Genomic DNA, 21,656 nt, shown 5'->3' with positions numbered 1-21,656 from the left:
CTAAGAAGGGCTTTGCCATACTCATTTCCAGTGGTATGGTTCTGTAATAAGCCATAAATATTCTGTGTTGTGTAGTGCAGTGGTCCTTGAAAGAGTGTGGTTGAGCACATGAAAATCCAATTGTTTTTTCTCCCTCTGTAATACAGGTGGTATTTTGTCAAATGGTTAGCATGAACTAAGCATTAAATAATAAATGCATTGCAGTTGAAAAATGGCTTTTAGTAAATGTCTCCTAATGTAAATATGTGCTGCAACTGAACTCATAGCTTTCCTTGGTCTTTTGAGAGCATTTTCAGTCAAGCACAATGATATCGTCCTTCTAAGCAGCAGTGGCTTGAGACTTCCACTCTCAGGAAACAAAAGCAGAAGCTTAAAGCACGTGATTTTTCTGCAGAGGCCAGTGGAAAGTTTCTGCTAAGATCAGTATAGAGTTGTAATAACTATTTCAAAGCAAAAGTGGCAGAATGGTCTTTATTAAGCAGAAACAGTTAGCTGTAGGATGCAGACTGAATTTTGGCTTAATTTTTTGACTTCCCAACACTTTAAACCCATGCATTCTCATGTATGTTAAAGAATCAGATTGTCCATGCCCTGTAAGTCTCACCTGAATTTATTCAAGGCTTGTCTGTCAACTCCAGCCATCTCAAGTATTCGTCACTAGAGTAAATCTTGTAGCATGCACCTACAAGCACAGAGTCCCCCCAGTGCACTCAGTATATAATCTGAGTACACTCAAGAGTGTTATAATGTTGTCTGTCCCAAAAGACAAATTTAGTGACTTGCTAGCCACTGCGACAGTAATCTTAGAGGGCAGTTGTGTTCAAAACCTGTTAGAGGTCTGTCTTTCCACAGTGTGCCTAGAACAGACAGGTGATGTTTTTGCAGCACATTACCAGTAAATGAGTCATTGCTCTCCCCAGTCCCAAGATGTAGTGCAGATACCTGCTAAAGACAGTCTCACAGCAGGAACAATCTTCCTGGATCTATCCTGAATCTAGAGGTTTCTTATTATGTAATTAACTATGTAGTGAGTCACTACAAAGATGTATATTACAGGGGAATTAATGACATGCTCATCTCTTCAAAGAAGAGTGGCCCTTGTGACTGACTTTTTTTGTTGTTGTCTCTGGAGATGACTTGTGAGAGACTTCCTGACTGGGCTTTGAGGTTCAAGAAGTGGTAGAGGGAGTAAAATTTCCTCCGTATCAATGATACTATTGCAAGTTCTGGTGACAAATGACCTTGAAGTGATATGAATTTGTTAGAGAAGAAAGGTCAGGGTGTTGTGTATGAAAGGATAGATGGGTACTCCTCACATTTCAGCATAAGGTTTGCAAGCTCCTTGAATCACCTAAGACTTACTTAGGAGGTAAGGAAAAAGTCCTGTTAAGCTCAGTGTCCTTGACTGATAGTCCAGCAGTGGCCCGTAATGGATGCCTTTGAAAGGGTGCAGCCACTGTGCGCTATGGAACAACATTTCCTCAGTGTCATGTTCTTCAGTAGTTTGCAACCCAGACTTTCTCAGCTACTCCTGGGATCTTGTTGTTTAATAGAATTTGGTAAGACTTTTACGTTCAATGAATTCTTTTAAGTCTTTCTCGAACTCAACATTTTCAACATTGCATAGAGTCTACTGATTTTTTCCATTTTGACTAACTCATATATGCAGAAGCTCATTTGGTTTTGTTTTAAATTGATTATTTCACTGGAAGTTCTCTAGCCCTGTATGATGAGGCACAGTGGGCAATCATCACATTTCCATTCCCCATCCCACTTCTAAGTCTACAGACCTTTGTCATAACCTCTGTTTGTCCTTACAAGTCCCATTGGAAGAACTGTGGTCTATTGTTCTTCCCTCAAAAACCATTCTTACCTTGAATCATGGCCTTTCTCTGTACTTGAGTTTCTTCAGAGATGGAGAACCCAAAATTGCACATAGTACTTGAGAACCAGGAGTGCATTGTAGATTTATATTGATGTTGATCTGTTTTATCACTATATTTCTAAGATCTTTTTTTTTGAGTGGCAGTAGCTAATTCAGAGCCACACAAGAGGTATCTTAAGGTAGCACTGTCTTTTCTCCATGTATTTTACTTTGCAGTGCTGAATTTTGTCTGGCACTTTGTAGCAGTGTGTCAGTAGGAGGCTGTTCACTAATCCTTTGCAATTGGATTTTGACTTTTCACTGTTCAAAACCAATTAGTATCTTCAGAAAACTTTTCCTCATCTACCTTGTCCCTGAATGACCTCTGAGTGCAGTGAACGCAAATCTGTGTAGAGATTGATGAAGTATGTGGAACTGAATAAGCACATCTCTTGTTGTGCATGAATCTACGACTTTCTACCTCATCTTATTGCTAAAGTAGTAGTGGTAGAGCAGATACGTGGTTTTGATGTTTGGTGGCTAAATTTCTTTAAATAAGTCTTGAAGGTGTAAGCCTGTGGGGATTTTTAACTGCTTTTCTTCTAGATAATGTTTTTATTTATCTAAACCTTGAGGACTGCATTTAGTAGAAATCCATAGAGGTTAGAGAGATCCTCCCTGAATTTGCAACTGGCTGTGGAGCAAAGACTAACTGTGCACTCAGAAAAGTTAGCTGAATTTTAAACGTCCCAGCAGATCAGCAGAACAGTGCCTGCTTACACCAGCTGGCACTGACCAGGTCTTACTGTTCTCCAGCAGATTAAGTACAAAAAAAATCGTCCCAGGAAAGACGTGAAAAGGAAGAGATTCAGCTCAAAAGATACGTGCTAAATTCAAGGGCCTTGGCTGTTCATCTGTGTGTTGCAATGCTCTAACTTTAACTAATGCTTTCAAATGCTGTAACATGGAGCTACTAATGTGAAATTGTAGGAATTTATTTTAATCTTCATTCCCCTGAAAAAAGGATTGTGCCCAAATGTTTTCCATGCAAGATAATCCAGATATGTGAACAGAACAGGAAAAGAACCCCACAAACTGAACTCCAGGCCACCAGTTACACGTAGAGCAGTTGGAAACAAGGAGTTGTCTTCAGTGTGACTTCCTGCTAGGGCAAATAGTTCCCTGAAAGCTGTGCCTTCCATTTCTGGATGCCTGTCAGTCTTGCTCTTTGGTGACAGTGCATACCAGCTATTGGAAGCTGTTTGTTTTAAAATACTCCCTTGATTTAGATAAACATCAAGGCCTGATGGGAGGACTTGAGTGATGATGATGTACACTGCACTAGGGAGTTCTTTATGCCTGAGCTGGTATCTGTGTACTCTCACTGAAAACTTGTGCCCACCATATTGTCTTTCCCTCCACTGTACTGACTTTACATCCCCTTCTTGGCATTGGCTTGCAGGATTTCAAGACTGTCCATATGCTGTCCCTTATACTGTGCTTGTTTTGTGACCTGGGATGCAAGTCATCCTTTGCATTGTAATTGTATGTGCATGCATTTAACATTTTGTTGGTATGGTTCCGGTTATGGTATCTTTGTACTTAACCTGTGAAAAGAGAAAGGGGTGATCCTATCACATTGCAAGGTACAGAAGCCCATGGTATTTTAAGTTCAAGGTTACACAGATAGCCAGCTCTGTCTTCCCCACCAAGCACTTTGCCATATAAACAGTCCTTACTGTTCCATACGAGAGTGTTTACAAGAATTTAATTTCTTTGCTTGTGCTTTGCAGTAACTTGTAGTTTCCTTTTCTGTCTTCCTGCAGAGACGACTTTCTTTCAATTCCTCCTTGTGGGATCTCTCAGAAACTGTGGAAACTTTGAGAGAGAGCATTGGGAAGCTTGTTAAAGAGGTAAGAAGAGCCTTTGTGTCAGGAGAACATATCACTGTGGTTGCTATCTTAACCTGTGATCAAGTACAAGAGGCAACTCAAAGGCAAATCCCTGGCTTGTTTTGAAACTTTTCCCCATCCTACAGCTATTTTCCCTGTGTCAGTACAGGCAGCATGCACTTTGCAGCTGCTTGGCACTTCAAGTTAAATACCACAACAGGAATTAGGACGTTTTCTATAGTGTTTTGCCTCCTCAGCAGTGGCACAACTGTTGGGCTTGCAGTACATCTGCTGCCAGGTAGTGCCTTGCAAACTGCATGTTGAGGCTTTCCTTTTTATTTTTTTCCATTCAGTTACCAACCTATGTCAGGGTTATTACTTGTTTATAACTACTGGGTTTCATGTGCAGTGAGGGTATGGCATGTGGAAAAGATACTGTGGCTGTAATAATTTAAATTAGTAGCTATAGGCTACTATTTCCTCTTTATCTATCTTGCTTTTTGGGCCAGAGATTGTTTTCCAGTCTTGTGGGGCACTCAGCACAATGACATCACAACACTAAACATAAACAGCGATTTGCACAGTCAAATTGACATTCTAGAGACTGCAAGTATTTGTTTTTGCAGGTGAAATGATGGATTAGGGAAAAAAAAAACCCTGTGTACCTCAGTATGAGTCAGAAGTCCAAATCTGGGAGGTAGTGGGTGGGTGTTGAGCCAGAAACTTATCCTAGTTTTTTTTGTCTGGCTCTGACTTTGAAGTGCTGCTATTAGTCAAAAACATTCTCTCCCTAGAGCAGAAATCACAACCATCTAAGCTAAACAGTGCCCCCGCCTCCATCTAAGCTAAACAATGCCGCCGCCTCCTCCTCCTCCCTTCGCTAGTCTTCAGTCTTTGCATCAGAGCGAGAGCTCCGCGCCCGTGAACGGCAGTAACCTCTGGGAGCATGCACAAGAGCGGGTCACTCCAGGTTAGCGTGCGCCTCACTCCCACGGAGGGGCAGCTGCCGGAGCCTGCACCGTGCCAGCCAACAATTCCTGGCACACACCCCTCCCCGAGTGCTACAACCTGCCATGCAGTCCCCTCCACATTGAAATTAAGACGATTCCAGGATCAGCTTCAGTTAGGACCATCGCAGAGCTTTTGTTGCTAGCAGGGAAGCTGCCCTTCAGAGTTTGACTACAGCTGTTTCCTGTTACGTCATTTAAGCTTGCCTTTTTTCTTGTCTGGGATAAAAATAATTGAAACCACGTGATACTGAGTTTGCTGATGTGGCCGAAAACGTCCCAGGGTAACGTGCCTTTTGCTTGGCAGCTGTTTTGGGTAGGACTACCTTTTATTCTGCCCTGCTGTGCAAACAAAGGCAGCTTTTTGCTCTGTGTACAGCATGAGCTGCTCCAGATGGCGTGACCGAAAGTTACTTCTTATTGTCTGTTAGGCGGATTTCTGTGTGAAAAGGAGGGACTTGCTCCCTTGTTTCAAATGGCAGCAGCTAGAGGGGGTGGAGAGAACTATTGTTTGTGCCGTGTCTAGGAGCCTTTCTAGCAGGGAATTTTAATTAGAAAATAGTCTGAACAAAATATTTGTCCCGGAGTATGGGGATTGATGGGATCTGTGTCCTTGGACTCTTTAAATCAACTTTTAGGAGGGCAGATTAAACACCAAGAGCAAGGATGACTATTTAGAAACACTTAGGGAGCCAGGTCTGATGTATGGGAGAAGAAATAGCTTAGTAACCCTTCATGTTTGACATACTTGCTTCCAGAGGTGTAAAAAGATCAGCTGTGCATGTAAGTTGTAAAGTTGCTGGTGCCAAAGATGAAACGAAGTTCCTTGCTCAAGCCGTTTCAAATAATATATAGAAATGTATTTGCCAATGCAATCCTTCTTCAAGATGATTAACACTTCATATGTTCATGGGAATTAGCTGTACTTCCTATTTGAGTACCTTTGCTCATCATGTTAGGGAGTTTATAGTACTTTAGCTAAAGTAGCTGCCTTTTTGCTGAGGAAAAATGAGCTGTTTTACCTAAGATACCAAAAACTCCCCAAGGGATCCCTTTGAATTTCGTACTCAAACTGTCACACCTGAAATGCAGCCTTGGCCATTTAGGTGAGGAATCATCAAATCCAAAAACTACGTGAGCATATGTAACAACCAAAAGCTGTTGTGTGACACTTTTCATTCATGTCCCATGATGCTGGTGTCCTGTATGTCACCCTGAACCTGTGGAGCCAGGTCGAGTGGCACCAGGCTGCAGGCAAAGACAGCAGTGAGTAGCGAGGAAATGAAAGTACACTTGAATCAGTCACTCTGGACATAGGCACTCAGGCTTTTGCTGTTCTCACAGCTGTCTTCCATTATATCAGCGTGCCGTGTGCTTTTAGCATCTGAAAATAGAGGCTCCTTGTGTAGGTGACACATAGTAGCTGTTTTTTAGCATCAAGAATTTTTCTCCAGATGTTGGCACATCTAAAACATGGCAGTGCTTACATGCACAAAGGGATGAGCACAAAGGGTCAGGTTTACCTCCCACTGTAAGGCCAAAGAGTCTTGAGTGTGTTTTCCTTGGGTGAACTTGGATTGAATTGTTCAGCACACTGCTGCTTTCAGCATTGTTGCTGGCTGGCTTTGCCAGCTGTCTTAGACTTAGTTATCTGCATTTTATTTAAATAAAAGTGACAGACTGATACACAGTGAGCAAAAGTGGCAGATGGTCTTTGACTCTGTTATTGTCTCTGAAAACAGGGCAGTTGGACCATAGCATCTGAAGTTGTTTCTGAGATGCAGTTGATGAGAAGTTACAAATAGGTGTCTCAGCAGTTCTGCTTGCCCTGTTTACTGCATGTGCCTGTTCTGGGCAGCACAGTAAGAACATCCAAGTTAATGTCACCTGATATTTCAGTAGCAGTCAGGGGATTGGATAAAATTCAGGAAAACGCTTTAAAAGGGATGGAGAACCAGCTGTAGCATTTTACCATGATACTATATAAAACCCTTTGATACAGAACATAGATCTAGGCTCTCATTCTCTGAAAACTGATAACAGAAGGGGAATAAAGTTCAGAGAAGGCCAGTTAGGACACTTGGAAGTAGAATGACTTTCACAAAAGGAACAAGGGAATAGGCTGAGACTGTTCAGCTTGGAAAAGAGATGAGTTGGGGATATGATGGAGACCTGTAGTGGCACATGAAGAGATAGGGTTTGAATGTCTACTGTCTCTTGCAGTAAAAACAAAAAACAAAGCCACATGACACCAAATGGAGCTAACTGTACCCAAATTAAGCAGAGAGAAGAGGTTCTTTCCTGTGATGTTGTCTGTTAAATACTTGCGGATGTTCTAAATTCTAGGAGTTTACCATGGAAGAAATTAGTGGAGGATTAGGAAATAGTAGTTTTCTGAGCTGAAAATAAATAGAAACTGGAAGGTTACTTAGAGGAAGTATCCTAGATTCTTGCCTTTATCTTATTTTTTCATAATATCCACTTATTGTTGCCATCAAAGAGGTGATGTTCCGACATCTCCAGACAGGAGTCTGAGAGCAACACTCCAGTGCAGCATGAAATCAGTTCTCATGCAGGTGGGTTGCTTTTCTTCTTGTGGTGAGCTTGGCCATGCCCGAGTATGGCAGCATTAATACAGTGAGTGTCTCAGGCTGAAGGCAGGGTGCTTTTGTTCATGACACATTGCAGGCATATTGTCTGGCTTATGGCACTCAAAGGTGTCTGGAGGTACTAATGGTTCTGGCTGGTTGCATGCTGTCACTTCAGGCCTGGTGTCAGGTCAGCTGGGCAGGAGAAGGCTCCTCGCTGTGACTGGCTGCGTGCATTATGCTGTGATTCAGGCTCCTGGCTGCAGCAGGGCTTGTTTTCAAGGATTTTCTGGGAATGCTGTTCACAACGGGGCAAGGAGTTTCTGGGGCAGGGATAAGCCATGCCAGTCTGGGAGGTCAAACTGGCTGCCTGGTGTAAATCAGCGGAGGCTTGGTGGAATTGTGCCAGGTGACACTGCTGTGGCCTGTAGCTCATCCCATGAGTTTGTGATCCATGAGCTGCAGTCACTTGGTGGTGTTCCTTTAATTCCTGTTCTGACTCAGTGTACCCCACCCCACCTGTCCTTGTGAGGGTACTCCACTGGAATGTAAGCCATTGTGCAACCAGGAGGAGAAGCAGCTTCCATGTTGGAGGGCAGGGAGGCCAGGAACCACCCACAGCACTGGACAAGAAAACTCAAGAGTAAAGAACTTGGCAAGGATACAGTCCAAGTACTTGCACAGAAGAGACTTCCTTCTACAATCTCCCACTGTGTTGGTGGGGAAATGTTTTCCCTGGTTCTTACCCTTGATGTTGTGTTCAAGGGGATTCTCATCTGTTTAGAAATCTGTTCTGTGATTTGAAGGCGCATGGAAAGAACTCCTTTTATTAATGCTGTTTGATAACTTGCTTCCATTCTTTTCTCTGCCCTTCCCAAACAGCTGCTGAGCATGAAGAGCTGGAGTGACATGAGGCAAGAGGTGATGTTCCTGACCAATGTGAATGCCTCAAACTCCTCTACGCAGATCTATCAGGCTGTGTCACGCATCGTGTGTGGCCATCCTGAGGGTGGAGGGCTCAAAATTAAATCCCTCAACTGGTATGAGGATAACAATTACAAAGCACTGTTTGGAGGCAACAGCACTGAAGATGATGTGATTAACTTCTATGATAACTCCACAAGTAAGTGTAACAGTGGCATGGTCTGATGTCCTATCTACTTCAAGATTGTCATCACTAGTGTTTTCCAAACTTCCGGAGATGAAAGCGTGTGGTCGTGAGGAACATGTTCACTGCTGTTTCAGAAAGGCATGCACATATTGTCCTGCATGTGCCCTTAAGACCAGTAAGTTATCAACTTGCAGAGTCTCCCAAGGACCGTCTGTAGAGTCCACAGAAAGCTGTGCAGTGGACCTACTTCAGTGGGAGAGGGAGCACAGTCATGTGGAGCCTCTGGAAATCTGACGTTTTCTGGACAAATTTTGTTTGTGCCATGCATCAGGGTTGTGGGAGCGTTGCAGGACCAGTAGTGTGGCTCTTAGTGTTGGAAGCTACCTGGTCTCTCCGTGTTCACTGGGCAGACTGTGCAGCCTTGGGCTAAAAGCGGCTATTTGTGGAGCTTTGCAGTAAAGGAGGGGTTTTGTGTCTGAAAAATGCTTTGCTTTCAGCTTTGATGGTTCTTGAAGCTCTATGCCTTCTGCACTTGTCACTGTGCTGTTCAGCTACTCACTTTTGTGCTCTTCCTCAGCACCCTACTGCAATGAGATAATGAAGAACCTGGAATCCAGCCCGCTTTCCAGGATTATCTGGAGGGCTTTGAAACCCTTACTGATTGGGAAGATCTTGTACACTCCAGATACGCCAGCTGTAAGGAAGGTCATGTCTGAGGTAACTCTAGCCCTGTCCTCTGATATGTAGCATGAACTATGTCCTCTGGCTGTGCAGCTGATCTTCGCTAGTTAAATTGGACCCAAACACAAGCCTAGAAAGGATTGCCTGCAAAAGCACAGCCTCCCTAGTCTCTCACCTCCCATGCGCTTACTGTTAAAGGCTCAATGCACCCTTTCAGCCCATTATGGGTCTCTGCCAGCTTTTGGAAATAACCTTCCTCTCCTTTTTGTGACAGGTGAACAGGACATTCCAGGAGCTGGGTGTGTTTCGTGACCTCGGGGGAATGTGGGAGGAGATAAGCCCAAAGATTTGGACATTTATGGAAAGTAGTCAGGAAATGGATCTCATTCGGGTCAGTATGGTGTCCTTGCCAGAACCACCACTGTTGTTTTTTGCAATAAGTGATGAAATATTTGTTTTAGACGGTGCTTCATGGTGCTTCAGTGCTGAATTGGGCAGATAAATATTATGGATGGGACCCCTTCTTGAAAGAGACTTTGATTGTACAGATCTTGCGTTATGCTTGTCATTCCTTCCTTCATGGAACAATCCCCTGCAAACAGGAGCAGTGCACATGTAACACTCGTTTCTAATCTGCCTCTGTTGGAAAATGTACTGTTTTGTCCGCAGTGTTGCCCTAATGTGTTATGAGAGAATCACCATGGTTCCTCAGGTGCAGCTCTGAGGGGTGGATCTTTGGACCCTGTCTGATGTCTTTGGAAGCACTGTGATGTAAAACTGGGATCGAGAAACAGAGGGACGACTGTGGAGTAGTTTTTCCAGCTGTCTTTGCAACACAGCTGGTTGGGTATCATAGTGCACCTTCTTGTGTATAGTGACCTCCCCAGGTCTTATAAACCTTAAAATTAATTCATTTTTTACCCTGCTGTAATGGGGGTAAATGCTCTGTAATGCTCTGCTGAATAATCTGTGACCTGCCCTGTTGTACTTCTCCATTAACATGACATACTGGAGTGCCAGAGACAGTTGAACAGATTGTTGCAAAGTTCAGCAGAAAGGAAGGTCCAAAGCATTGATTTGCAGTGATGTCCTCTGAAAAGTGAATGTTGATCCTATTTTTTTTTTTTTTTTTAAATTTTAGTGAGCCTTGGGCTTTTCTGGTTTTATATTTTATGTTGCCTGTTAACACTATTGCCTCTGGTAGTTAATTATTGATCTTCCCAGCAATCTGGTCTTCTCTGTACCAATGTAGTAACGGGGGTCCCTTTGTTGTCACCTGTTGATGTTCACACAAATAGGAGTCCTTCATTGTCAGTGCCTTGGCAGCTCCCAGAGAGCATCCCATTCAGTTGCCATGCTGCTGGGTTGACAGCCAACACCTCTCAACTTTCTGGGTTGTACAGTCTGTTTGGCATATTTCTTCCTGCTGAAGGAGAGGAAAGTGCTTTGCTTGCCCATCCCTGCCACTTCTAGCTTGATGCTAATGTGCCTGTGAACTTCAGGAAGGGTGACATGTGTCCCTGGGGTTAAGGAGCTTTAATGATGGAACTGAATAAGATGAGGTTGAGCTATTTCCCTGCAGGCATGATGTCCTTTCTGCTGGGGATGGTGGCAGAAGTTAACCTTGAAGACCAAATGAGAAGAGAGCACAGCACATCCAATTCTTGTTTGCTTGGATTTCCTTTTTGTATGTTTTCCTTTGATAGCTTGGTCTGTTCTGTTTTTCCAGTTTACTAAACTGTTCTTATAACTGAGTGACACACTACTTTCTGGTTTGCTGGTAACAGCAGAGTATGGGGAAGCTCTTTACCTCTCTTTAATTTTTGTTGTGGCAAAAAATCCATTTCCTGTTCTTAATCATAAGGGTTTTTGCAGTTTTCTCTCTTGTGCATGTTTTTCTTTTTATCTCCCTGACTTCAGTTCACCTATATCCTTTACAATTACTGCTCCCTTCTGCCTGGCCTTATATTGTCTGCCCAGTCGACTGGTTTCTGCTTCAGTGATGGGTGCTTCTGCCTGGCACTGAACCTGTGCTAGGCATTCTGCGTACAATAGCCTGTCCTCAGAAAGCTAGCAGTTAATCCGGGTGAAGAAAGCACTGTCCCTGACAGGAGGACAAAGGCAGGACATCGTGGCCGTGTAGGGCTGCTTCAGCCAACTCTGGTGGCACAAAAGCAAAATATGAGAATCCCCTGGCCTCTGGTCAGCACAGTGACGGTTGAGCCTTCGACCATGCCTCAATCCCTCTCCATCCCAGCTGGGAGCGGACATTTGTCTGGGAGAAGTGAGGAGATCTTGGCAACCAGCATTAGCCAAATGCATTTCCGCTGAGCAAGCATCTCCCTCTTCCCTGGTTTTCGTGTGTGGGGGGGTGCAGAGCTGTGCATGGCTCTCTGCTGCCCTCTCCTTGGGAGAGGGGTGGCAGGACATGGAGGCAGACAGCCTGCAAAGCACACCGATATGGTTTAGCTATACCGAGGGAGGCATATCCTTCTCAACGGGAAGGTGAGAGGAAGGACCCCACTGCGGTGATCCTCTCAGTATTGCAGAAGGCCTCTCCCTGCACCTTTTTAACAGGTGTTTTCCCTGGTAGTGCTTGTTTTCGTTATGAGAGAGGAGATCTAACATTCTCACAACTATTTCTCCTTTGAAAACAAAATATCTGCAGACGTTGCTGAAAGGCAAAGCCCTCTGGGACCTGCATTTGCCAGCTTCCAACTGGACAGTGGAAGATGTTGCTCGTTTCCTGTCAAACAATCCAGAGGACTTTGAGACAGAAAATGGCTCTCTGTATACCTGGATGGATGCCTTCAATGAGACAGACCGGGCTATCCAGACCATCTCCCGCTTCATGGAGGTGAGATCCTGTTAGTGTGGGCAAGGAGCTGGGGGAGGGCAGCAACTTGGTCTCCACTCATGCAGTTTGTTGTTCTGGAAAGGGAAGATAGATGTTCCTCTGTCCATTTTCTGGACACAACCAGCCATTAGTAGGGCTGAGTAGCATGTGAGAAAACTATCATTTATTCAGATGCCTGAGTATAGATATCAGAACCTAACTGTAGGCCTTGTTTTTGAAGTTTTTGCTTTTGTCACTGTGTGTGGTTTCCTGCCCTGCTGTTACTGGGTGACTGACAGCTGCTGCTGTTTCCAGCAATGTAGCAGCTCATACTTCAGTCTGGGGTTTAGCTGGGGACTGTGGTGAAGCTGCTTTAAACTGAGGGAACAAAATTAGTTTTTAATTGTTGCCTCATCATATTGGGAGGTAAGTGCAAAGAGAAACAGGCCATGGCCTGTTAAGGGCCTGGTCCAAAGCCTTCAGATCTCTCTACTGATGTTTAGAGGCTTTTAATCAGACTTGGTTTATTGGTAACAGAAGTAAGACTATATATGGAAATTGATACTTGGATAAGATCCCGTAGGCACTACCTAACCTCTTGCACAGAAAATCCCTTTGCTGGGATATTTCTCAGTGATATATATTTGACTGGGAGGTGACTGTCAAGCAGTCAGCAATGACAGCTCTTGCAGCTTGCTGGGCTACAGCAAACCATTGCAAGATAGTCGGATGCAGTTGTCTTTTTCTTGGGCATGGCATTACCACTGGAGAGTTCTTTTCCTCTACCCCACGTCTAAACAAAGTACATTATGCTTTGGCAGTGTATCCCATAAATGCTTCCAATTGTGTCCCTGTCTAGTGTGTCAACTTGGACAAACTGGAGCCTGTGCCCACAGAAGTCCAGCTCATAAACAAGTCCTTGGAGCTTCTGGATGAAAGGAGGTTCTGGGCCGGCATAGTCTTCACTGAAATAGCTCCTGACAGCACAGACCTTCCTCAGCATGTGAAATACAAGATACGCATGGACATTGATAATGTGGAGAGGACCAACAAGATCAAGGATGGGTGAGCCCTGGCATCCTGCCTTATGAACAAATTCTTCCAAAGGATGTGGTGAGGAGGATTTCTAATGGAAAGGTCTTATTCCCTTGGTGCAGGTACTGGGATCCTGGTCCCCGTGCTGACCCCTTTGAGGACATGCGCTATGTCTGGGGAGGCTTTGTCTACCTGCAGGATGTGGTAGAACAGGCCATCATCAGAGTTCAGACAGGCACGGAGAAGAAGACAGGAGTTTATGTGCAGCAGATGCCCTACCCATGTTACGTGGATGACGTGTATGTATGCAGGCTGCTTCAAAAGCTCCCAGGAGGAGGAGCTTGGGAGGCATGGGCTTTTGTCACTCCTCAGACATGGTTTATGTTCCTGTTATCAGTGAGGAGGCAATCTCCATAGTGTTCCTAATCCCTGGAACTAGGGCATCCGCATGGAGGATTTAGAATACATGATGCCCTGCAGAGTCCTGCCCAGGAGAGGGACTGTCAGTAATAGACTTGAACATACAAAGTACCTTCCTGAGGTGTGACTATATGCCCACACCTGATGCAAGCAAAAATAGCACTGGGGAAGAAAGCAGACAGATAAGCACAGGAGAAGGGGAAGAGAGCAATTGAGAGCAATCTCCAGGCAAGGCAGCTCTTTGCATCCACTCTTCTACTGAGTGACAATTGCAGCTCCAGCTCTCATTCCTAACTGGTGATGTGCTCTAAACCCATCCGCCTCACCTCATGGTGAGACACGGATCTTGTGTCAGGCTTTGCACATCAGTTGCTTTGTGCAGTGAAGGCTTAGCTGTCACCATGCTCTGACAGCCCTTGAAGTGGTACCTGGAGTTGCAGTGAAGTTTCTCACTCAGTTCTTCTGGCCCCTTCCCTTCATTTTCTCAGATTTCTGCGTGTCATGAGCCGCTCCATGCCTCTCTTCATGACTCTAGCTTGGATCTACTCAGTGGCTGTGATAATTAAGGGCATTGTGTATGAGAAGGAAGCCCGCCTGAAAGAAACAATGAGGATTATGGGACTTGACAATGGCATCCTTTGGTTAAGTTGGTTCATTAGTAGCCTTGTCCCTCTCCTGATGAGTGCAGGATTGCTGGTGCTGATCCTGAAGGTGAGTAGCCTGGTTTGGCCTGTGGCAGCAGACTCTAGAGTCTTTAGAGCCTGCTAAGCAGTGGTCTGCACTGACACACTGGGGAGGAGTTTGTGGGTGTGTGTTGACCAGTCACTTCCCACAATCCACTTTTGGGAACAGGATTTTGAAACAACAGGACTATGTGGCTGAAAACAACAGGAGGCAATGTTGTAGATTCAGTTTTCTTGAAAAGAAGCCTCTAGTACTGCCTCACTTCTGGGAAGGCTGTTGTGCAAATTGCAGGAAGCTCCACTTCCCCTGAGCAGCAGCTCTGCAGAGCTGGCTGTAACAGAGGTACCTTGAAGAGCCCTTTCAAAGCCTGATGCACTTGTTGTTCTCCTGCCAGATGGGGAATCTGCTGCCCTACAGCGACCCTAGTGTGGTGTTCATTTTCCTCTCAATCTTCGGTGTTGTGACCATCCTCCAGTGCTTCCTCATCAGCACCGTGTTCTCCAGGGCCAACCTGGCAGCTGCCTGTGGGGGCATTGTCTACTTCACGCTGTACCTACCTTATGTGCTGTGTGTTGCCTGGCAGGACCATATCAGCTTCTCACTCAAGATTTTTGCGGTGAGTCTTGATAAAACTCTTCTGGGCACTGGGTCTCCACCGCTATGGCACTCAGCAGCTCTCTAGCTGGACGCTTTCTTACCTGTCTGGAGAGGGTGACTGTTAGCAACCTGTTCCCTTGCAGGAAAATCCAAAGAATAAGGGAAAGGAAACAGGGAAACTTACAATTCTGGATGGAGGCGCAGCAGAGATTTCAGGCCTTATTGAATCCTAGACCAAATCTGCCACTCCATACCTCTAAATACAATGATGGTCCTTGGAACTTTGGCTTTTCATATGGACAATGTCCCTTAGCTTTGTGCTACAACTGAGATGACTAGTTGGAGAGTAGATGTAAAAACACTCAGTGCATGTTCATGCCTTCTGTTTTCAGAGCCTGCTGTCTCCAGTAGCCTTCGGTTTCGGTTGCGAGTACTTCGCACTTTTCGAGGAGCAGGGAGTTGGTGTTCAGTGGGACAACTTCTTTGAGAGCCCATTGGAAGAAGATGGCTTTAGCATCACCACATCGGCTGTCATGATGCTGTTTGATACTTTTCTGTATGGAGTCATGACCTGGTACATTGAATCTGTCTTCCCAGGTGAGGTCTGCTTCTGAGGAATAATCATGTCTTAAGGCTTTTTAATAAATCCTTTCACTCTTCTCACTTGCAAAGGTGCAAATTTGGCCCATTTCCAAGTAGAGATGTAGAAAGGTCATGGAACAAAACCAGCATCAGAGCAAGGTTGTTGCTTGCTGATAGCAGTGAGTGTTGCCCAGCACAGAAGCATGACCCCATGGTGGCCATAGCTGATCTGGCCCCAGAAGCTTTGCTGTACTTCACTTGTTCCCTCCTCAAAAGTTCACAGACTGTGCTGCAAGGGAGGGGTTAAGAGTATCAGTACCTCGTGTGCTGCTTAGCACCTTCCAGCAGAGGGTTTTTAACCCTAAAGTGAAGTTAGATGTCTCTTACCCAGAGTCTGTCAGTGTCTTCATACAGAAAGATTTCTTCTTAGTCTTGCCTCACCTGGAGGCTTACTGGGGGTGGAGTACTTCCCTTCTTGTCCTGAAGGCTAAAAGACGAAAAGGGACAGATGCAGTCAGGCTCATGTAATGCTTTTCTTTTTAGGCCAGTATGGGATTCCCAGACCCTGGTACTTTCCTTTTACAAAGTCCTATTGGTTTGGGGAGGAACCACAGGACAGGCAGCATCCCCATCCTGACCAGAAGGGGTCTTCAGAAGGTAAGTGCTGGACACAGAGCCTTTCTGAAGTGAAGTGTTAAGGTCTTTCTTCTTCTGAAATGAGGGTCTAAGGACAGCATGAGCAGGACTGGCATGGATAGGTGAAATTGGTCATCCTTTTGTTATCACAGTTTGGATATGCTGATCAGGTGGGTATATCCAGATGAACCCAAGGTACTTTGCCCACCTGAGCGCAGCTGGGCTCATGGAGTTGAGAAGCCCTTGTATTTTTGCTGAGCCTGGTAACACTGGAGATCTCCAGCTCCCAGATGAGCCCAGGAGAGAGAAAATAGCTAAATGACAATTTCTGTGAAAGATTCCTGTCTCTGAGGAAGAAACATGGTCAGTTCTTCATATAGCTCATTTCTCCACTGGCCTGGGGGAATGTGATGTCTGTTAAAACTCCATGCAATTTCTGTTAAAACCTGTCATATCTTTGTTTTCCTGCTTTCTTCCAGTCTGCAAGGAAGAAGAGCCGGTGCATCTGAGTCTTGGTGTTTCCATCCAGAACCTGGTCAAAGTTTACCGTGATGGGAAGAAGGTTGCTGTAGATGGTCTCACACTTAACTTCTATGAAGGACAAATCACCTCCTTTCTGGGACATAATGGAGCAGGGAAAACCACTACCATGTAAGAACAAAATAATGATTTAAGACAGTGGGAAGTGACTGAATACTGCAACTCCTATCTGTATAGTAGAGGTAGCTGTAGGACTGCAGTGTGCAACCTGGTGCAGACTAGAGTGCCTCTGCTGATTTAGTCTAGTTGTGCTGCTGCCTCACAGACAGAGGGGACTGGAACTGAAGGGAGTTCAGGTTAAGGCTGGGTCAAATGAATCTGTAGGCAGTGTTTTGGAGTAATGCCATTTGTGATTCTGACTTACCAGTGAAAGAAAGCAAGTGGGTACTGAAAGAACAAGAAGCTTTTAGAGGAAAAAAATCTTTCCTTCAGGCAGCCATGTGGGTGTTCTTCGATCACCGCTGGAGCTGGTTTGTGTTTTCGTTTTTTTTAATTCCATTAGTGAGATGTTTCTCAGGCTACTTTCTTGATATGGGATTTCCCCAGGGTTTCCACCTACTCTTAATTCAGCCATCCTGGCATGCACAGCAGCTGTTTCCTAGTGGTGGAACCTACCTGCTTACCTATTCTGTTTTCTTCCAGGTCGATTTTGACTGGCTTGTTCCCCCCAACTTCGGGTACAGCCTTCATCCTGGGCAAAGATATCCGCTCTGAGCTGAGCACCATCAGGCAGAACCTGGGAGTATGTCCACAACACAATGTGCTGTTTGACTTGTGAGTATCATGTGGGAGACACAGGACTGGTGCTATCCAACAGATGTTTGGGTTCTCTAGGATGTAGCAGTGGGCTTTTGGCTTTGACAGTCCTTTTTTTTGTGTGTGTGTGGTGCGAGACAATGGGGTGGTGTGGGATTGGTGCAGGAACATTTTGTTTATTAGCACATTCCTAAGTGCCCGGGGAATGATCAGCAAGAGCCTATACTTTAGTCTTTCATGTCTGTTAATAATCTACTCCACTTAGCTAGGTCAAGTGTTTCTTCAGTGCCTAGTGATTTGGGTTGTTTGTGGTACTGTCAAGCACCCTTAAAGAAGGATTATTTACATGGGTGCTGATTAGAGCCACACCCTGAAGTCAGGCCCAAGCTGAGCGCACCCAGTCTGTAGCTCCTTCCTGAAACCTCAGCCTTAAAATACGTTTTTCTGAGCAAACAGAAATGCCTGCAGTAGTGTTAATATAAGAGACGAATCCCGGCATGGTGCGTTCAACTGTGCCCTGAGGCTGCATTTGTTCCCTAGGCTGACTGTAGAGGAGCACATCTGGTTCTATGCTCGGCTCAAAGGGCTGCCAGAAAAGAAGGTGAAAGAGGAGATGGAGCAGATGGCAACAGATGTTGGTTTGCCTCACAAACTGAAAGCTAGGACAAGCAGACTCTCAGGTAGGTTCAGATCTTTTATGTTTCTCAGCCTCAGAAACACTCCATTGGCTTTTGCCGAGGCTGCATTATGGACCTGGATGGGATCCTGCAATTATATATAGACTACTATGTTATTAAGCATTTAAGGAAGTCAGTTAGTTATTAAGTACCTAATCAGTATATCATAGTAAACGTCGCAATCTTGCACTATCACAAGCTATCTAATGGCCATAATAAGTCACTCACTTTCTCTGAGTATTTTGTATTTGGTTCCATCATGACGTAGTTCAGCTGCATTTACTGTGTGTTCTCCAAAGCTACTAATATATTTCAGGTTTATGAGTTTAGGTGAGAGTGACTTGGACCATAGTCTCGTAGTCCCTTGCTGTTTGTGAACCATACATGCATTCCTTATGCTGACTTCTGCCCCTTCAGTTGGTGACCTGGAGTGTCCTCCTTTTTCAGGAGGGGCAGAATTCCTGTATCAGTCTGTACCAGATACTTGAGGGACTGAGAGGCCTTTGTCTTACTCAAGTATCAGTACAGACTGCACATTTGACTTTAGGGAGGAAGAGCAGACGACCACGGTTGGCTTTAGTATTGAGGAGTGCAATATAATTCCTTGCTCTTGCCTCTGGAACACTTCCAGAGGGAAGAAAGGGGAGTCATGGCAACTTATTTCTGCAGGTCAAGCTCTGGAGACCTGTGTTCCAGATCCTCAAATATGGTTAGGCCTCCAAGCTGGTGGCTTGCTACCCCTGGTGCTGAGATAATATAATTCACTTAAGGGAGGGCATGCAAGGTGTGGTTCCCTGCAGTAGGAGATGACTCAGACTCCATTGAGGAAAGCCTATCCAGATGAATTATCCATTGTCCAAAAAGTGGTGGGACCCTGAAGGCCTGAAACAGCAGCAGTACTTGTTCTCCTCAGTCTGCTTTCTTTCAGAGAGCTCATTATCCACCATTCTGCAAGTATTGCTATTCCACTTGTCTCTGCATCAGCCTGAACACCTCTTTCTTCTTGTGCCTGACAGGTGGCATGCAGAGGAAGCTCTCTGTTGCCTTAGCATTTGTCGGTGGCTCCAAGGTTGTCATTCTGGATGAGCCTACAGCTGGGGTAGATCCTTATTCTCGCAGAGGGATATGGGAACTGCTTCTGAAGTATCGGCAAGGTATGTGGTCTTTTTCTCCACTCTTAATGCATGTATTGTGGAAGGCAAAAGAAAATCAATCTGATTCATGAATGTTCTCAAAATAGCAATGTGTCTTTGTAAATCTATCGTTGCCTGCACCAAGTAATGAACAAAGACAGTGCAGGACAAGGATGCTCGGATCTCTCATCTGTATTCCTTTCTCCTCCTGTTCATGTCAGAATTCATGAACGAACTTTGTTACTGGGTTATGAGGGCAGCTGAAGTCAGAAAATCACCCTTGGTGTTCAGCAATGTCCTGTTCTGCTCCATGCAACCAACCTCGTAGACATGAAATTAAACCTGCATTTGCTGAGCACAACAAGAGCCAGAAGACAATGGGAGGAATAAACCCCTGATAGCAGTTGTGAATCTTCTCCATACTCCTAGTCTTGTTAAAAGGAGCCAAACTTGCAGCATCACCCTTCCATCCAACTTCATGGCAAGATCCAGATAATTGTGGCTTTAGCGTGGGAGCACACGTTTGTTTGACTTACCAGCAGTGTCTTCCTTGCTCTCTTCCAGGTCGCACTATCATTCTCTCCACACACCACATGGATGAGGCAGACATTCTGGGGGACCGGATTGCCATCATTTCTCATGGCAAGCTCTGCTGTGTTGGCTCTTCTCTCTTCCTGAAGAACCAGCTGGGAACAGGCTATTATTTGACCCTGGTCAAAAAGGATGTGGATTCCTCTCTAAGCTCCTGCCGAAACAGCAGCAGCACAGTTTCCTATCTGAAAAAGGTACAGCTGGCCTTTTCTGCTCGTGTTTATTCTTTCTTCATGAAATCTTAGGCTTTTTGGAAGCAGCAGCTTTTAAGTGGTAGAATGTCTCAAAGGAAAATCCCTTGTTCTTTGAAAGAAGTGTTACTTGTTTGGTGGGTACTGTGCCAGACCATGTCTGGTTAAACTATTGCATGGGACATACATCTCCATTATAGTTTTTTTGTCCCAGTGGTCCAAAGCTAATCAGAGAAACACAAAATAGGTGAAGTACACTTTTGTAACACTCACTTCTATATCCGTGACCCCTTACTTCTATTTCAGCCCTGTGCAGTGCTCTGTCACCATTTGCAGCTTCTGATTGGACTTATTTAGAGTGTAGCATCTGGTGGGGCCCATTTTGAATAAACAGCAGGAAATAATGCTTGTCTTCTCTTTTGTGACCAGGATGACAGTGTCTCTCAGAGCAGCTCTGATGCTGGCCTTGGCAGTGACCATGAAAGTGACACACTGACAATAGGTGAGGCTTGACAAAGAATTTAAGATTGAATCCCGGTTGACATTGCTTTGTAGTTCACCTTAGACAGCTCCCTTAGCCTTGTTGCCGCTACGTAGCTACAGTCTTGGACAATTACTAACTTCACAGCAATGGTATTTTAAAATCAGTAGATATTGGAATGCTTTTCTTGAGTAAGCCGTTTTGAATTCGAGCTGTCCTGAGAATTAGTAAGTAGAGATTATGTAGTTGCTTGGCCTGTTAGTCATATGTAATGCTGGTGAACGCTACATCAATGCTTTGCAGATCTTCCAGTAGCATGTCAAAACTCTCAAGTTCTGCACAAAAAAAATATAGCCAGGCTTGAGTCCAGGCTTGTATTAAGTTAAAAATTAGACTTTTTCATGGAAATGAGCTTCTTTCCAGAGATGTCCCATTTGTCCTCCTTTTCTTCTGGCAAGATTTTTCAGGCTGAGCCTTTTTTCCACATAATGAGCAGTAACCAGAACAAAACTATCTTCTACATTTGGTTTTTCTAGATGTCTCTGCAATTTCAAATCTCATTACGAAGCATGTTCCTGAGGCAAGACTAGTAGAGGACATAGGCCATGAATTAACCTATGTCTTGCCATACAAAGCTGCTAAAGAGGGAGCTTTTGTAGAGCTGTTCCATGAAATTGATGACCGTCTTTCCGATCTTGGCATTTCCAGCTATGGCATCTCCGAAACTACTCTGGAGGAGGTTAGTGAGCTGGTGATTCTTTTGTCTTAAACTAGGTGAAATAAATCATGGCTGAATTAAGAACGAGATGAAGCTTATCGCTTCCTGTAAAAATTTATGGAACAGGCAGCTTTGCATTCCTCTCCAAAATGGATTGTCTTCTGCCCTGTGTAAGTGTGTGCTCATAGAGGGGTGCATTAAAAACTGAAATGTGGTACAGACAAGCACGGACAGATCCTGTGTACTCAGTTGCACTTTGCTGAGATGTCGTGTGTAGGTTGGCCCCTGATTTGGCTTCTGCTCTCTGTTATTTTTAGGGATGCTTCGTGTTGCACTTAACTGAAAACATACATTTCTGTACTGGACACCATAGGTTACATAAAAAATTTAGACATATGTCCTTGTCAGGGACGTTCTTGTGGTTTCAGGGTTTGTTCCATGTGACTGTGTTCCAGCTGCCAAGTCTCCCTTTTTTATCATGGAAGTATCATGTGCTTTATCTCTATGTGGAATGTCTTTATTTGTTTATTTTTGAAGGATGACAAGGGAAACTGAAACAGTGGTGTTGTCGTTTACTGACATTGCCCTCCAGGTCCTTCACAGCTGTGAAGACCTTGGTTATTATCTGCAATTTGA

General features: G+C 44.7%; 1 protein-coding gene across 4 annotated transcripts in view; it reads left to right on the top strand.

Moving 5' to 3' along the window:
* The window catches only part of ABCA1 (ATP binding cassette subfamily A member 1), a 92,288-nt gene that overhangs the window by 52,438 nt on the left and 18,194 nt on the right, over positions 1-21,656 (top strand). For all 4 annotated transcript variants that reach the window (XM_039566754.1, XM_039566753.1, XM_020584672.2 and 1 more), the window contains exons 8-25: positions 3,691-3,777; positions 8,234-8,474; positions 9,040-9,179; positions 9,418-9,534; positions 11,812-12,000; positions 12,839-13,044; positions 13,137-13,313; positions 13,923-14,145; positions 14,513-14,734; positions 15,108-15,312; positions 15,841-15,954; positions 16,413-16,584; positions 17,116-17,247; positions 17,770-17,909; positions 18,923-19,060; positions 19,604-19,824; positions 20,251-20,323; positions 20,839-21,041. In XM_039566754.1, the coding sequence (XP_039422688.1) occupies positions 3,691-3,777; positions 8,234-8,474; positions 9,040-9,179; positions 9,418-9,534; positions 11,812-12,000; positions 12,839-13,044; positions 13,137-13,313; positions 13,923-14,145; positions 14,513-14,734; positions 15,108-15,312; positions 15,841-15,954; positions 16,413-16,584; positions 17,116-17,247; positions 17,770-17,909; positions 18,923-19,060; positions 19,604-19,824; positions 20,251-20,323; positions 20,839-21,041 (3,000 nt within the window). The remainder of the gene's footprint in view (positions 1-3,690; positions 3,778-8,233; positions 8,475-9,039; positions 9,180-9,417; positions 9,535-11,811; positions 12,001-12,838; positions 13,045-13,136; positions 13,314-13,922; positions 14,146-14,512; positions 14,735-15,107; positions 15,313-15,840; positions 15,955-16,412; positions 16,585-17,115; positions 17,248-17,769; positions 17,910-18,922; positions 19,061-19,603; positions 19,825-20,250; positions 20,324-20,838; positions 21,042-21,656) is intronic.

Source organism: Corvus cornix, chromosome Z, assembly GCF_000738735.6.
Source record: "Corvus cornix cornix isolate S_Up_H32 chromosome Z, ASM73873v5, whole genome shotgun sequence".
In the NCBI taxonomy this organism is placed as follows: Eukaryota; Metazoa; Chordata; class Aves; order Passeriformes; family Corvidae; genus Corvus; species Corvus cornix.
Note: the sequence above shows the minus strand (reverse complement) of the source record. Positions and strands in the feature narration are given on the sequence as shown.